General features: G+C 31.4%; 1 protein-coding gene across 1 annotated transcript in view; it reads left to right on the forward strand.

The window, feature by feature from the left end:
* Positions 1-18,380, forward strand: part of qin (tudor domain-containing protein qin) — a 255,808-nt gene that overhangs the window by 74,207 nt on the left and 163,221 nt on the right. Inside the window, exons 14-16 of the mRNA XM_035358504.2 lie at positions 714-790; positions 1,937-2,056; positions 16,793-16,954. Coding sequence (XP_035214395.1) covers positions 714-790; positions 1,937-2,056; positions 16,793-16,954 — 359 coding nt within the window. The remainder of the gene's footprint in view (positions 1-713; positions 791-1,936; positions 2,057-16,792; positions 16,955-18,380) is intronic.

Here is an 18,380-nt window from a genome sequence, read left to right on the forward strand (position 1 = left end):
GGATGCAGGTCTCTCATCATAAAGAGAAAAGAAATTCTGCTAAGAAGGGAGCTGTATCTATACTAGAAGCTAAGCAGTAAAACAAATGGGTTGATAGAAATGGAAACAAAACATGGGAAATTAAATTAATAGCATTTTAAAAGTATTAGGAGGAGCTGGATTGGAATTAAAGTCATCAACTAAACAAGGTAAATTTTTGTGAATGCAAAAAGCTTCAAGGAAATTCAATTCACTAACTGAAAAAACTTTCTGGATAATTTTTGCAGACCAAAAGTAAAAACAGTGATTAAATTTCCAGCAATGATTAACTATCGAATATTCAAGGAACATTGATCTTAAGTCCAAAAAGAATAAATAAACAAATCTTCATTCTTCTGTACAGAATTTCTTTTCTGATGATGATGAGGGACCTGCACCTGTTGCTCTCGAAACTGAGAATCTTTATTAAAATAGACACCAAACAGAAGGTTGTTTGTTGCTTTGGCATATAAATTTTATTTGAGGGCTTTGAAACTTAACAGTAAGAAATAAATTTGGTAATAATATATGTTACTTAGGAGATACATGTTTATTTTGTATTGAGATAATATTACATGTAATTAAAAAAAGTGTAAAAGAAAATGATATATGAAATATATTTAAAAAAAATTATTTGAATACATTTTTATTTTTAAATTTTTATTATATGTTCATTTTTATTATTTATATTTTAGATTTTCTTTACTGCCAAGGAGTGAACTACCTGACACATATTCTGTACCAGAAATTCCTGACAGCTTGTGTGCTACAGGTTTGTCATTTAAACTATTTTACCATTTTAGAATTTACATCAAATCCGCCTCACAATCTTCAATACTGCAAATTTTTAACTTGCAATACTTTAAGAATTAATAATATATGGAAATTAGTAGATTAAATTTATTTTTGAAAAAAAACTTAAAAAAATTTTGATAAACTGGAGCATTATCTAAAAAACTTTTTAAAAAATTATTTCCAAAATTTGATAAAGAGTTCCTTTTAAAGGGTATGTTTTCTGTATTCAGAACTAATAAAGATTAACTGTTTTTAATTCTATAAAAAGTGTTTTTATAATTTTGTTTTACAGAAAAATATGGTGTGGAAGGAAATTATTAGGTTTCAGTGCAAATGCTATAAAATGCATATAGCCAATACTTCACATAGTCTGTGACACACAGAGTGGGTTCCAGCTAATTTTGTAATATTAATTACGTAAAACCAAGGTGTTACATTTTTTTCTGAGTGATGAATTATCATCACCTGAATAACCAACTATCAAGCAAACAGACAACAGAATAAACACTTTATTTTACCTTACCACTTGTGAGTGAATTAAATTAGAATATACAATATAAAAACACCAGCCAACCTGGACTTGGTTTCAACACTTCATTTTCTTTGTACGAAGGATATAAATTCAATTTGAATGTAACCTATGCAGAGACTACAAGATTATATAGACCACGGCAGAATTTCAAATACATAACCAACTTGAACTTTTAAATTTCTGCAAGTAATATTTGAAGTTGTGATCACAGGTTTTATAAAAGGAATTATGACCATAAATATACATTGAAACCTCTCTTGTCATTTACTTCAAGGGATGTACAGTATTTTTCAAGAACAAAAGCAAATAATAGCATTGAATATAACTAGTAGTCATGATCTATAAGGTAATCACTTCTGCTGATGCTTAAAATTTTGAACTGTTGGTGGTCATCATGAAAATGTTTCACTGTATTTATAGAATTGCATGATTGCTGACTTACAACCATTATAGGATTGATTCTAAATGTAATGTTTAATGCTATATGAATCATTGAATGAATTATAAAAATCGTTATTTTTTCTCCTTAAGCAACATTACATTTATATGTTGTGAATTTTAATTTTTTTTTTTTTTTTTTTTTTTATTCAGATGTTGAAGAATCTTGCTCAACATCAACTGATACATTTTCAGATGATAGTTTATCTATTAGCAGTGCTGCTGATTCTACGAGTATTCAAGCATCACTCAAATGCAAAGATTTTACTAAAAGTTAGTATATATTTAGCAAGCTGTGTGCATATAATTACTTTAATCTTCATGTAAAAAGTTAACGTTTTGTTTAACTAAAATTTTTAAATTCCTTTCAGGAAATTTAAGTGAACTTTTATTTAATCATGAGGTGTTTTTAATTTATGAGCTTTTATTAAAAATATGCTTTTTATAACAAGGTAGTTGATTAAACTTAGATTTCACTTTTGATCTATTCCATCTAAATTAAATTTAAATTACTCCCTGTGTCCCATAATCAAATTATTGTTGAATGCAGCTGTAAGTTATGTTGTAGTGCAAAATTGTGAAGCCTTCAATCAGAATTGTTTCATAACATTTGTCATTTGTTTTGACACATCTTTCAATTTTTAGGTTATTATGAATTGTGACTGTTTTTTCTAATTTCATCTGCTGATTGATATCAATTGTTTTATTTCAGGTGAATATTAACCCATTTTAAGAGGGAGATAAAAAAATCAGATGTGTACACATGACTTCCTTGTACGGAATGTTAAATTATACTAATTTTTTCCTGAATTTCATGTAAACTTATTGAATTCTATTTTGTCGATAGCACATAAACCAAAATGACATAAATGCACTCTTTAAAATTCGCTGTATTTATTTATCATAGCGACACTCTGGTGCTAGGTTCACTTAACAGCATTAATTTCCTTCATTTTATAATTCAGAATGCCCAAAAATTATATCATCTGAAGAATTACCTTATCGTTGCCATACGTTTTATTTAAATACGATAATAAATCTAAAATGATGTATAAAAGAAAATAAACAAATACAAAAGAAAAATTTTTCACAGACGATTCAGAGCCACTTACCTAATTTACATACGCTACTTGTAAACATTGTCCTATGTCTGAGTCAGACTGGCAACAATATTTTCTGCTAATACGAAACACTTATTTCCTCAAATTCCAATATATTTCTTATTCAGTTAATTCAATTCTCACTTCACAGCAAGGCAAAAATACATAAAAATTGCAAATTGAAAATATAAAAAAACATAAAATACCAAATACAGTTTAAAAAAAAAAATTAAAATTAGAGTGTCTGGGCGAAAACAACCAATTCGGCCAGCAGGCAAAAAGGCAGTTTTTTCAGTGCACAAAACTAAAGGTTTCATTTTGGTCCCACCCGGCAAAAAGACACTAAAGGTGTAGAAATTCAGTTTGTTGTGGACGTTATGCTGAGTCAATATATGGGATAATTTAATAACTTGAATGATTATTCCAGAACGGATTAAGCATGGTTTAATTCGCAATAATAAAAGAAGACATTATCTTTGTTGTTGCGAAGCTTAGTTTCTCTAGATTGGCAACAAATCCACTATTTTGCTAAGTTTCAAATGTAAACAAATATGGCTGCTGTGGTAAAAAAATTAGACTTAGCTGCACTAAAACAACTTTTAAATTGTTGATAATTCTACAACTATAACATGCAGGTAACTAAAGGCATAAAAGCCTTAATCAGAAAATAAGAACAACGTAATTCAATTACTTTTTAAAGCAAAAGATGCACAATTTACCGACATATAAGAATAAAGCAAAACTGAGCTCACAGAACCGAGTAATAGAGTGGATATATATATATATATATGAGTTGCTCAGAAGCAAATGCGGTTAAGTCCAGAAAACAAAAATTGAGAAAATTAATTTTTTTTTGACACATTGATTTTTTAAATTCTTAGTTGATTAATTTGATCAGAAAAGTATATAAAGTCTTTTTTCTAAGTGTCAGCTCTGGAAAAAAAAAAAAAAAAAAAAAAAATCTAACATATGTACAGGATGTGTAAATAAAAACGTAAGTATTTATTGGAACAATGATAGCCTCTAAAAATTTTAGGACTTGTATTTTTTGGCAGCTGAAAAAGATAAGAAATTTCCCTTGACATTTTCCCTTTTACTTTTCCTATTTCCCTTGACATTTTTATCAGTCAGAGTTTTTACATTTATTAAAGAAAATTTATTTAATCTTTTTGATAATACAGTAATTTTCACTAGTACATCAATGTAATATTCTTATGTTTTAACCATAGTTTATATATTTCAAATTAAAAGAAAGCATGTATATAAAACTCGAACATTTCTAAATAATGGAAGTAACAGTTGCTATGAATTTGTTGTTTTTCAGTGTTGCCAACAAATATGGAAAGATGAAGAATAATTTAATTTTTATTTCAAAGTTTATATAAAAAAATATTGATAAAAGGTGGACTTACTCACAATGGCTTCTGAAATTATTATACAGTATATTCAGAAGCAATAAAAAAATTGACTGTTTTACGTAGAAAAAAGGGAGTAACAAGTAAATCCATTAATAACTAAGAAGAATATTATTTAATTCATCAAAATTTACAAAAATCAGAAAATATCCCGCATTGTCTTCTGAGTATTTCGTATATACACAGCTGGCCACCGCAAATGCAACACAACCTGAAGGAAGCATGCAAATAACATGAAATTTACAGCATGCAATAGAGGAGCTGAGATATGCAAATGATTAGAATTTCAGTGCAGACGCACATCACATGCACCTGTGGTGACACTTCAAAGCGCTATTTAAGGCTTGGAGTTTTCGATTATTTCAAGTTTGGCAATTGTGTTTTTCTTGTGATTTAAAAAAAAAAAAAAGAAACAACGATCAATTATGCCTCGTAGTAAATATTGATCATTGTTTGATCAAGTATCCAAATTCGACAGAGGAAGGATAGTGGCCTACCGAGAATGTGGATTATTTTTCAGGGAAATTGGTAGTCATGTTGGACAAAACCAAACAACTGTAATGCGGATATGTAACTGTTGGATGCAGGCAGGTATGACAGACCGACATTTTTGATCGCATCCACCTCAATGCACCACTTCACGTGATGACAGGAACATTGTGCGCATGGCAGTGACGGATCGCTCAGTCATATCACGAAGCCTAGCACAGCACATTCAGTCTGTAATGCATTATCCAGTGTCTGCGCGTACCATTCGACGCCGTTTACAGCAGAGTGGTCTGTCCACAAGACGTCCATTGCTTCGTCTAACCTTGACGCAGAACCGCAGACATCTCCACTGCCAATGGTGCGATGAAAGAAGCATGTGGACAGTAGAATGGAGTGAAATTGTCTTTACTGACGCATCACGCTTCTGTCTGCAACACCACGATGGTCGGATTCGAGTCTGGAGACACCGTGGAGAGAGTATGCTGAACAGGTGCGTTATGCACCGCCACACTGCTCCTGCACCGGGCATTATAGTATGCGGCAGTATTGGATATCACTTTTCGCACTCCTCTAATATGCATTGGCGGTACTTTAAACAGCCAGCGCTACATCTCCGAGGTGTTGGAGCCAGTTGTCCTTCCTTACCTTCAGGGCTTGCCCACAGCCATATTTTAACGGGATAATGAGTGACCACACATGACACTCATTGTCCAATTGTTCTTCGTCAATTGCCAGATTGAATTGCTTCCATGGCCATCTCGCTCTTTGGATCTTTCGCTGATAGAAAACATGTGGTCCATGGTTGCTGAACGATTGACCCAAATTACATCCCAAGCTGTCACACCAGATCAACTTTGGCAACGTGTGGAAGCTGCTTGATCTGCTGTACCCCAAGAACACATCCAAAGTCTCTTCGAATCAATGCTGAGGCGTATGGCTCCGGTGATTTCCGACGATGGCGGCTACTCTGGCTATTGATTCTGGAAGGAACCAAACTTCACAGAAGTCTATAAATTTAATCATTTGATACTTGGTCAACATGTTATCTACTAAATAAATTTTGTTGTGATATCTCTTGTCTTCTTGGTGTTGCAATTTGGGTGGCCAGCAGTGTATATATGGAATAAGTCTGCGGCATTATTGTACTAGAATGACTTGGTGTTGCTAGAATGACTTGGAGTTGCAAAGGATTGATGTTGGTTTTCTGCGTTATATTTTGAAGAGATTTTTAATGCATTGCTTGAAAACTGCGTAGTTAGAAAGATGATTTGGTGGGAGTTGCAATGTATTGACATTAGAGAGGACCACATGGTTAAAGACTGCATAGTTAACAAGATGACACTCGAAGAGCGCACATAATGGTAAACTCCACACATAATTTTATTTCTGGATAATGCACATCATCACCATGGGGGAGCTATGCACTCCCAAATTTTGTACACCTTACATCTTAAACAATGAACAAAATTAGAAAAATAAAACTAGGGGCAAGGCGACCCAGCGAAAATAAGCAGAGGTGAAGAGCGAAGAGAGAGATTTGCGACACAGTGAGCTTTTTATACCGAATTCCATTTCAAATCACGTGACAGTTTAATGTCCAGATTTTGGGTTCAGATTTCATCGATAAGTGCACATCAGAACTGCAAAAAGTTAGAAAAAATTATTGCTGCTATTTTTAGAATGACAGTGGAAGGTAAGGGGCTATTATTAATTTATTATTTGAAAGATTTTGTAAGGTATTTTATATTTTACATATTTCTCCCCTTCAAAAAGAAAGTGGCTGGATGCGAGAAAAGCTTTTTTAGAGAGAAAGTGCTAAAGCATTAGCAAATGGAGGGATATAATTTGAAAAATATGAATCTTGAAATTTTGACCAAAAAATTTATTTACATAATTGCAAAATATAAACTTTTATAATATTTTAGAATCATATTAAATTTTCAGTGCAAAAGTCTTTGTGTTTTAGGAGTCCACATAATTAGATTTTATCAGGGGAGGCTTTGCAGAGCTTTTCACACAATATCACAGTTGTAAAAATTTTGCACACGTTACTTATTTTGAATAATCACAACAAATTTCAAAATGTTCAAGAGATAAACTAAGTCTTTATTATTATAACTTACATTTTAACATCATAAATTTCATAATAATAGTATTACTAAAATTATGATTTTTACTGTTACATTTCTAATTTTCTTATTTTACACAAAACTAGAAGACCTCACAGCTTTCTCTAATACAAACATTTCCATCTGTTAGGTAAAACCCTTTAAAACTGACTCATAAATCATGAGTGGTTAAGGGTTGCTTTGGCAGTTACTTATAAAGGCCTCTGTTCCTTGTTGCAACTGGCTCTTTGAACTGCACTATACATTTCATTTATAAAAAAAAGAGAAATTAACACACTCCATTTATATATTAAAAAAATAATTATACGAAAAAATTATAAAGTGGGAGCCTTCAAATTTTATATTTTTTGATATGAGGAGGGTAAAAGAAACAAAATAATAGAGATAAAAAACAGGGCATCTGTTTTGAACCAATACTCCCTTATCATACTCTATCTTCACATGCAATTATTTTTTTTTATTTTATTCTGCCCCCTAATTTTTTAGCATTTTTATATTCATCATAACTATAGTCAGTACTCTAAACATTACATATTTTCCACATTATATTCAAAACCCTTCTGTACCAGTTTTTAAAAATTAACTCATTCATTTTTTACATTTAATCATTCTTAAAATTCAAATTTTTAAACAATATTCTCATTTCTAATTATAAATATAGTAATTTTAATAACCTTCCCTGAATAAAATAATTACATAGCTTTAAATTCGTTATTTAATTATATAAAACATAATTAAGAAAAACTAAATTTTGGTATAACATTTTAATCATTTTCATAAACATAACACTACATTTTAAAAATCTAATATAAACAACATTAGATACCTAAATTTCAATTCAGTACTTAATTAAAAGTCACTTACTTTATGCTAATGAAAAATGTTTAGCATACATCATTTGCAAAATAACATTAAATAAACTATCAAAATCTGTAAATTAAGAATCATATTGGAAATTTTGAGTCATTTCTTAAACAATATTTTTGGTTTTGCAAATCACTTGAATTAAATTTCAAGATTGTGTAACTTGCACTAAATTTAGATGCAGAATTTAAAATATGTTGCATAACTCTCATTTTTGCTCCACTGAAAAGAACATCGCTTAATTTAGCCGATCAAAATAACTAAAGAATAAATGTTTACATGAAGATCCGTGCCGCACACTCCAAACGGATATACACTAAACATCAGCCTAAGAACCTTGAATTAAGGTGGATGAGTTTTCGTTTTAATTTCAACTTAAATGATCATAGTTGTAATGCAGAAGTAGATTGCAAGTCCAAACACTAAAACAGAGTAAAACAACATTTTCTCTTTCCTTTTTCTTTCTTGATGTTGCTAGACAATTTAACACTTTTAAATCTGCAATTTAATTCCATAACCAATGTTGAATCAAGCAGGGATCATCTCTTGCAAGCTGGAGTCCAGACTGCGCCATACATATAATAAAACTACTCCGTTATTTTTATAAGACTGCATTATTATTGTGATATGACTGCAGAGAGTTTTATTGTTGTTATTTTGTTTCATTGAATGAAAATGGAAGTTAAATGTCTATTATTAATTTATTTGAAAGATTTTGCAAGATAGCTGTTTTACTTTTTACATATATACTTTTGGTGAGGTCAATGGCAACGAAAAAGGGAGGTGCACATCTACATGCTATAGCAGTCCCACATACAAAATTTGAGTTATGCGAGGTACATACATACATATGCATACATACGGACAGACGTCATGAAGAAATCTCTTCTGAATCCATTTTAAATCAGTTTGATAATTCATTTGGGCAAAAAGAGTCCTTTATTCTGTCCTTACGTACAGGTATTGCACAAAAACATCATTAAATTGCATTCAATAGCGTTCAGAATGGTTATTTTCATTGAAATATGGTACCCAGAATTTTAGTGAATACAATAGTTTCTTTACATCATACAAGACAATAAAAGAGAGAGTTTTCAAGCAATAATATAGTCGCGGCGCACAATGAACTGGAAGTTGATCTGTCAGCACTATCTTCATCTTCAGGGCAGATGTTTTTATTTTATTTGGCCTATAATTCCTTACTAAATGTAGTATTTTATCACGATGTACTCCGTCTTTGATATGATTTAAATCAAATTCCTCGTCATTAGAAATATCACAAATACACATAAAATAATTAAGACACAATAACACGCCGAATAAATACTAATTCACAAGTCAAACAACAAAAATCAGGGTTATATTTACAAAATTTTCACAGGACTAGTTTCGATGGTTTTACCGAAACACTATCCTCAGCTGCAAAACCACAAATGAACAAGATAAGAAATAATGATTAGATAAGATAAGAAAGCCTGGACAAGAATAAGCAAGTGGTGCCATCTGTTGGTGAAACCAGAACTAAAACATAATTTCTTTAAACGCCGAAGGCAAATTTGGATTGGAATTAGGATCGTTAACTATAACAGAAAGATTTTTATGAATGTGAAATGCCTCTAGAAAATCCAGTTCTCCAATGGAAGATGTTTTTTTTTTTTTTTTTTTTTTTGAATAATTTTGGCAGCAGAAAAATTGAAAGTGTGATTTTCGGACCAACAATGTTGAGCAACAGAAGACTTCTGTGTTTCCTTTTTTCTAACATATGCCTCATGTTCCTTGATCAGCTATTCAGTTCACTTTTGAACTTGAGACTTGCAATTCTTTTCCGTTTCTCAACATTCTGATCACACGTAACACATCCAACTTCAATACTACGGTTTACCGTAAACCTTCGTTCGTTTGCCTTTCACTACACTTTAAATCATGTCATCCGACTAAACAAAAGTTAGCTTCATTTTATTCCTATGTTTTCTGTGCTCTTCAAGTTTGCTCCTCCAAACTAGCCCTTGATGATGAACTAAATTATTTAAAAGCAGTAGCTATTGACAGGGGCTTTTCACCCAACATTATTAATCAAGCAGTTAAAAAATTCTCATCTCAACACACTAAAAGGCACACTCTTGTTTTAGGACATTATAAAAATTCTGTTATCATTCCCTTCTTTCCATCAATTAGCTATAAAGTTGCACATATTTTGCTGAAATTTAACTTTCGGGTTGTTTATTCTCCCATGAATAAAATTCCGAGTTCCATACTCAAGGACCCCATTCCAGATATGAATTCCTGGGGTATTTATAGGATTCCTTGCCAGTGTGGTTTAATTTACATTGGCCAAACTAAGAGAGCCTTAAAATTTCGCGTCAAGGAACATGAGGCATATGTTAGAAAAAAGGAAACACAGAAGTCTTCTGTTGCTCAACATTGTTGGTCCGAAAATCACACTTTCAATTTTTCTGCTGCCAAAATTATTCAAAAAAAAAAAAAAAAAAAAAAAAAAAAAAAAAAAAACATCTTCCATTGGAGAACTGGATTTTCTAGAGGCATTTCACATTCATAAAAATCTTTCTGTTCTAGTTAACGATCCTAATTCCAATCCAAATTTGCCTTCGGCGTTTAAAGAAATTATGTTTTAGTTCTGGTTTCACCAACAGATGGCACCACTTGCTTATTCTTGTCCAGGCTTTCTTATCTTATCTAATCATTATTTCTTATCTTGTGTTCATTTGCGGTTTTGCAGCTGAGGATGGTGGTTCAGTAAAACCATCGAAACTAGTCCTGTGAAAATTTTGTAAATATAACGCTGATTTTTGTTGTTTGACTTGTGAATTAGTACACATTAAATAGTTTTCTTGTTGCAATTTTCTAATTTTGATTATGCATAATGTATGCTTTATGCTTGCATGCATTGAAAGAAATGTTTAATAAAGTAAACAAATAAATATTAAGCTCTTTTTTTTTTGTTGTTGTTGTAAATTTTGATACCTTTTAGATCATATTTGGTCTTTATTTCATAAATTACGGTTTCATATTTTTATTTTTATAATTTCTGCATGCCATCTTACCAGATTTAAATTGATGGTCTATAATACGGAAAAACCCCTAATCCGGAATCACCGAAATCCCGACGAGTCCGGATTAAAGACTTTGGACTGTACTCGGAACTCATGCTGAGCTAATAGCTAACAACTACTGAAAGCAGATGCTCTCTTTAGCCTTTTACAGTTTCATCTGGCAGCCAAGATATTTCTAGTTTTTTTTTGCTTCTCAAAATTACTGAAAGGCAATATGAGGGCTGAATTATGGTTAAAGTTAATATAGTGATAAATTACATTCATTAATTGCAATACCTATTACGGTGATACAGGGACCGGACCAAAATGTCGGCAAATGGTCACTAAGTTTAGTGACAAAAATTAGTCACCAAAACAATTTTCAGCTTGGCAGGTTTGACCTACTACCTGAAAACCGGGAAAAGTCAGGAAATTTCATACTGTTATCTCCAAAAAAGCGGTTTTTGCGCTAATGTATATATCGCACTGACGACCATATTGACATCAGGTACTTGTATGGTATCAGCAACTGAAGATGGAGATGATGTTCTTTTTGATGCTTGTAACATTTTTATTGCTTGTAGTAAAAGATTCCATTTCATGGCTACTGTTTCACAGAAATAAACTCATGGTGTTCAGTCAGAATTTGATATGAAAACGTGGTAGGTTGCAGCTGCTTTTCAGTATTTTCTATTGGAATAAAGTTTTTGGTATGGTCACTGCTCTGATTTTTTTTAAAAAGCTTTAACAATTTCTTTGAGTTGTTCTTCGGCTTCATTATTTATGATTTGCTCATCAGGCAGAGATGATGATGCTTTCTTGGCAAATTGAAGAAAGGGAGAACCATCTGACCATTTATTTCTGTCACTATCATTCATCCATGCAGTTAACATATTCTGTGTCTCTTTATTGGCTCACTTACCCGAGCCTTTCAATTTTCTGTGAACTGTTATAAGTTTCTTTTCCAATTAGGGGATAGTTTGGAAATAGTTACAGTTACTGAATTAATTCCATATCATTATCGGAATGCAATATAGTTGGGCCACCAATTCTTAAAAATATTTGAAGAAAGGTGATATGCTGTTTCTTCAGCTGTCTTAGTTTTTATAGGTTATAATTGGATAAACTTCATTAAAATACCTTGATATACCATTATCAACTTATTTTGCTATCCCTTTGTGACTGCAGATTAACTCTACATCTTGAGTTTAATTCGGAACTAGCCATTGGTTCTAATGCAGTACCCTTTTTAAGTGTATCATGTTTCATCTGACATTGTTTACTTAAATGTAAATACATTGCAACTTCATATGTACTATTTTTGTATTTAACTTCCTCCAAGGCCTGTTTTGATATGAGTTTCTGTTTTGATTTTAATGACATAATTAATTTCTGTACATTGCTAATTTTTAAAATATCGAATTGTTTTAATCATCTGTTATCCGAACATGTACTGCCCTTAATTTTAGCAAAAATGATTTCATGAAATATTTTATACTTTTTTTTTTTTTTTGAGAAAAATAAGAAAAGTGTCTTCTCATTTAGTCACAGTTAATGCATGTAACTTGAGGATAAATAAGTAGAAACTAAGCAAACATTGCATGAGCTAGGAAATCTTGCATGAGACTGACAAACAGCATAGTCTAACAAAGAGATGCTGTATGACTTCAATCTCTCCAATTTAAATGATTCGGCATTTGATTTTTTTTACTTCTCTTTGACTGTGTGTTCTCAGCATTTGATCTCTTGTGGCAGAATAAAGATTTGGCATTTTTGTCGCTTCTCTCTCAACTTGTTATTTCAGCCCCCACCAAAGCTTAAGTGCTTGTCGACATAAACTGGTGATGGTCTGAATATATAAGAATATAACTAAATATTTTGTCTTTCAAAAATATATTTGGTATGATTTGACATTACCGGAGAATACTAAATTTCTCTAATTTCTGTCTTTCATGATGTAGTTTATTGATGATCAGTTATTGTTTGGTGATAAAATTTTATTGATGATTAGCAGAAATTTGAACCAAAATAAAATTAATAAGTTATAAAATATAGTGCTTTTGTTAGTTGTATGGTCCACTTACGTGAATCAGTTTTCCATGCTTTTAGATATCTTCAAGTTTACATCAAGTACTTTCTGTTTTGTTTAACTGATCTATTTTAAAAATTAAATGATTTTTATTTAGTTGTTCTTATAGAAGTAAAAAATTTGTTGTGCTGTCTATTTTAGATCCACCTAGTATGTAATTTATGAAGACCGCCCCCCTTTTTTTTGGTATATATATATATATATATATATGTTAAAAACAGTAATTTAATGGAGTGAATATATATATTTATATGTGCATGTGTGTATTTTAAGAACAGTAATGTATGGAGTGAAACTGATTAGTATTTATTTGGAAGTGTGTGCATATCTATCATAAAGATAAATTAAAAAAAAAAGTCTTAAGCATTTGTGCTTAGTTTAAAGAACAAAATATACAGTTGCTAAAATTGTAAAAGCCTTTTGGAAAATATGTATTTGTAAGTTTTGATCCATTATTTTGAAGAAAATTTCATGAGGTTATATATTATAGAAAGGCTTGTGGCATTTGCTGTGAGTAGTTGTTGCAGATTTACATTGCAAATCAGAGAATTTTTTTATTGTCCATCATATCTAGTAATGAAACGGTAGTCTTATACTGTGATTCTTTATCAAAAAGGGAATCAATGGTTCAGAGAAAGCCATGTAAAGCACCATCAAGAAAAGTAAAAGTGTAACAATCAACAAAAAAGTAATGGGCACCATTTTTTGATACTGTCAAGAAATCTTCCTAATAGACTTTATAGAAAGAAATAATCATTGGGGAATGATGTGCCAGCCTTTTGCATAAATTGTAAAATAAAATTAAAGAGAAAATGTGTATAATTCTAATCTGTGACTTTCATCTTCTCCACTTTCATCTTCACTCCATTATGCTGCAATGGATTCACTTGATGTTGCTAATGAAGTAGTAAAGAAATGTGAGTTTAAGGAGCTTGTCTGCCTCCTACAACCGAGATTTAGCTCAGTGTAATTATTATCTGTTCTCCTGACTGAAATATGGCCTTTGTGTAATGAGATTTAACAATGTTTATGTCATGAACAGAGCAATTTTGGAACATTTTGAGGACAAAGCTTCAGATGTCTTTTACTTCTTTAGGAGCAAAGAGTTACTCATTAAACAGTGTGAAAAGTTTATCAGAGTACAAGAAGATTGTAATAAACTGTATAAAAGTTTTCTCTATTTTTTTTAGAACTATATCTGCCCTGAAGCTTCTGGATCTACCTATGTGGTGTAAGCATAAGTGCAAAGTCTGTGTAGGGTTGCTATTTGAATTAACCAGTTATTATGATTTAGATCTTTTCTTCCCCCTTTGATGTTTACTTTTTTTCCTCACCAGAATGTAAAATGAGTAAGAGAGTATTTAAGCTGAGGTTTGGAGATTCTAAGAAAGGGTGTGTTTCTGCCTCTCTGGTGCACGTTACTTTAGTTTTGCCATCTCTGATAAGTTTGTAATTATTCAGCCTGGTGTTATTTGCTGCTGTCATTTAAACTGATACCCCAGTTAGAGTTTCCAGAGCTACATAGATTTAAATTATAATTGTGTGGTCTTTAACTACTAATTCACATTTTAATTTGAATATGACTGTTATTTTAGTTATATTGTCAGAAGTGGTGGTTGATGTTGAACCAGAACTACATTTATGTTCAGAGCTTGTGTTTAAATAAAAAAGATTTGCTTTAAAACCCTTTCAAGACTTTGTAGTTAATTTCAGACACTGCAATAATTTGTGTGTTAGAGTTTGGAACTTGTTTATACTCCCAAAGCAAGTCAAATTCTATAACTGTTTGATGTGAACTTCAAAATTTTGGTCAGAATAACGATAGAACTGTGTCATCTGGAGTGACAAAAACAGAAGTTTTTTATTTGATAGTGATAGAATAAAATATATCAAAACAAAAAGAATTGGAAAATATCTACTTATGTGAAGAATCCTATTTAGTGTTACGCTGTGGGGCTGTATGACAACAATTGATTTAAGAAGAATTTGGTCCTTTAAAAAGCAGGAAATACATCAGTGAGGTATTACAGTGAAAATTAGTATTGTTAATCTGTAAATTTTTCTGTGATAATGAGATTTATATTTCAACAGGACTCTGTGTATCCTCATATTTATATTTAGTGCAAAAAAAAAAAAAAAAAGGGGGGGGGACTTCAGTAAGATAAAATCGCTTTGCTAGAATGGGCAAAAAAAAATGCCCTGATCTAAGCCTAACCTAAAACCTTTGGAACCAGTTAAAAAATTTATTAATTGAGGAAGCCACAGATTAAAGTAAAGTTAACAGACAAACGTATAATAAAAAATAACAGTGATTATATAAGTATGACATTATATTATAATGCTTGATGAGATCAAATCATCGATTCACTCCATGCTGCTCCATGGGGGTTGCTGTCAGATTGTTACAGCAAAAGGCTTCTCAACAAAGTACTAATAGAAATTGCTAGATACTAATAAATTCATTTTCAATTCAGTGCACCTGACATTTATTAAAATGTTAAAATATTTCCTGAACTGCATTGTATTATATTCTAAATTCCTTTTGTAATGACATAATGTTTTGTGGTATAATAATTAAAATATGAGGTGTGACACACACACACACAAAAGACTGGGCCAATAAATCATTGTATTTAGAAAATCAGTTTTCTGTGACATTATCACCTTCAAAGTAGTTTCCTTCAGCATTCGGTGCTGCCATAGCTGGTAACAATTCTAAAACGAGGTTTTTGGAAGGCCCTTCAGGAGATTCTCCGTTTTTGCATGAACCTCTTCAACTGAGGTAAAATGGCTTCCCTCTAAGCAAGATATAACTTGAAGGGAAGGGAAAAAAAAAGTTGCATGGAGGTGAATTAGGAAGATGTCCCATCACAGTTATGTTTTTGCTGGTCAGAAACTGCTTGACAGATAGGGCCATGTGAGCGAGTGCATTGTCCTGGTGCAGCAGCCATCCATCACTCCACAACTGTATCCTTTTTTCCCTAATTTTTTCAGGAAGTACTTCAATGTAGTAGTGTTGATTAAAAGTCTTACCAATGTGAACCCATTCAGTCATTACAATTCCATTAATGTAGAAGAAAACAATTAATATTGCCTTTAATTTTGATTCTGACATGTGTGCTTTGTCCCTTTTCCCTGAAAATTGCTTATGCCAAACACGTGTGCACGAGACAAAGTTTCATCTCCATAAGCCTCAGTTAACATTTGAAATGTTTCTGTGGCTGATTCCTTAAGTTTCACAAGAAACTTCATGTTGATTCACTGTTCAGTTAAACATTTTTTCTAGCAGAATTTTTCCTAATTTTCACTCAATGATGCAATACTCCCAACTGGTGGGATCGATTAAGTTGAAACTGGCCGCATGGATAGAGGAGGTGTGTGGAATGATGTCACCAAAACAGTTGTTTCCAACTCCACTTTTTTTCTTTTAAGCTACACAGTCTCTTTTTTTGTGTCATACATACCTCATACATTGGTACTAAGAGTTGTTAAACTTCAGAAATGAATATTTTTTACAGGATTTCCAGAATTTTTGCTTTTTATGTACAAAGAATGCTTAATCAGATGATATATATCAGTTAAAAATAAATATTTGTTTTCCTTACATATATATTTATGTTTTAACATTTAAATAAGAATATAATCATATATATATTTTGTATTATTTGTGTATTTTCTTTAATTATATTATTTACAGTGGTAAGTAGCTTGTTTTTCTGTCTTTAAGAAATTTTATTTTTATGAAGTTATATCACTTATTTAATTTATGAAGAATAAGTTTGATTAATCTAACTTATTGTGTAATTATTTTTTGTTGAAGAATTTGAAGAATCTTATTATAAATTTAACTTCTTTCTTTTCCTCCATTGCTAGTGCAACCAGAAAATGTTGTAGTTTCTCATATCAAAAGTCCTTCTAGTTTCTGGGTACAGAAGTGTTCTGATATGAAAAAATTAAGAGCTCTTTCATTAGCTATAGATAAATTCTGTCGATTTGCAGAACCCAAGAAGCATAAACCGGTTGCAGTGGAAAAAGGTATATTTATAAAATAATGCTTATTAAATTCATTAAAAAATATTTTTATAGTCTGCAAATATCAGAGTGTGCCAAAGGTTTAGAGAAACGTTTTTTTAAATTTTTGTCTTTAAATTTTAAAACAGTTTCTGCATCATGTTGGAACTGAGTTTTTCAAATAAAATGTCTTAATAGTGCAGAAGTTTTTCATTTTCTGATTAAATGTGTTGTTTGCAATATCTTATTAAAAATCTGTCTTGCATAATTTATTGAGAATTTGTGCTAATTTTAGTATTTATTAAGACTTTGTACTAATTTTAGTATTTATTATTAGATGATAAAAATTAAAAGGTGATAGAAAAAGTTTTAATAACAGATTAAAAATTTTAAAATGATGATTAAATTTTATTAAACTATCTTTGTATCAACTAGTGAAAAATGGATTTGCAGTTGTAAAAGAAATGTTAAAAAATTAGTAAATATTAAGATTTAGCTTTTCAAACTTTTAATGTATTCTAATCAAAAAATTCTTTGGACTTAGCTTTTTCTAGAATGATCACAACTACACTTGGTGTCAAAATTATTTTCACATATCCAATCAATATGGTTTTTTTTCCCATGTAATGAAGAAAAAGAAAACCTAGTTATCACTATCTAATCCAATTTGTTCAGTCTGTTTCTAAAACTTAAATAATGACAAGTTATCTTAAGAATGGCAAGTATTTTTCTCACAGGACATTTCTTGGCAAATTTCTGAAGTTCAGTGTTTGAATATAGTTGTTTGTCAATCAGAACTTTTTTTTTTTTGTGTAGCACCAAAAGTATCATTTGAAAGAATCACTAAAATCAAAATCTTCTATTGGTCATTTAGAAGCAGCACAGACAGTAACACAAGTGGCAAGATGGTCACCTGTTTCAAGGCAGATAGTTTGAGCTGTCTGGAAATAATTTAAAGATTCTGAAACTGATATTGGGCCCACCAGTGGCCGAGCGGTAAAGTCACTGAACACTGGTAGTTCAGTCCAAGGTTCGAATCCCGTTAACGGGCTTGCTGCATGGGTGTTTTCGTGGTTTTTCCCATGTGTAACATGTATACGAGCCAGTTTCCCATAGAAAGTCCTCCACGAAGGCATCTCTCCCCTTAGGCAGATAGCCCTAGTGTGCTTTGCCATAATTAAATACACCACACCACACCTGAAACTGATATTAGGAATAACCAAAATGAGATTATAGAAGAAGAAGAACTGGTTTATAAGATTGGTTTATTTCCAAGAGCTTGTTTAGAGTTTGCAGCAGCCACTGAGACTTCAGTTTCATTTCAGCTGTACACTGAAGGTTTAGTAGAAAGATTTTTATGCTGGAAAGCTGATGCTTTATTAACACAGTTCTTGGAGGCAGGGGAGAATGCATGTTTGAAGTGTTTCAGGTATTGGTAGAATATTAATAA

Source organism: Stegodyphus dumicola, chromosome 7 (assembly GCF_044657685.1).
Source record: "Stegodyphus dumicola isolate Sdum_Otavi_A_Nest chromosome 7, ASM4465768v1".
Lineage (NCBI taxonomy): Eukaryota > Metazoa > Arthropoda > Arachnida > Araneae > Eresidae > Stegodyphus > Stegodyphus dumicola.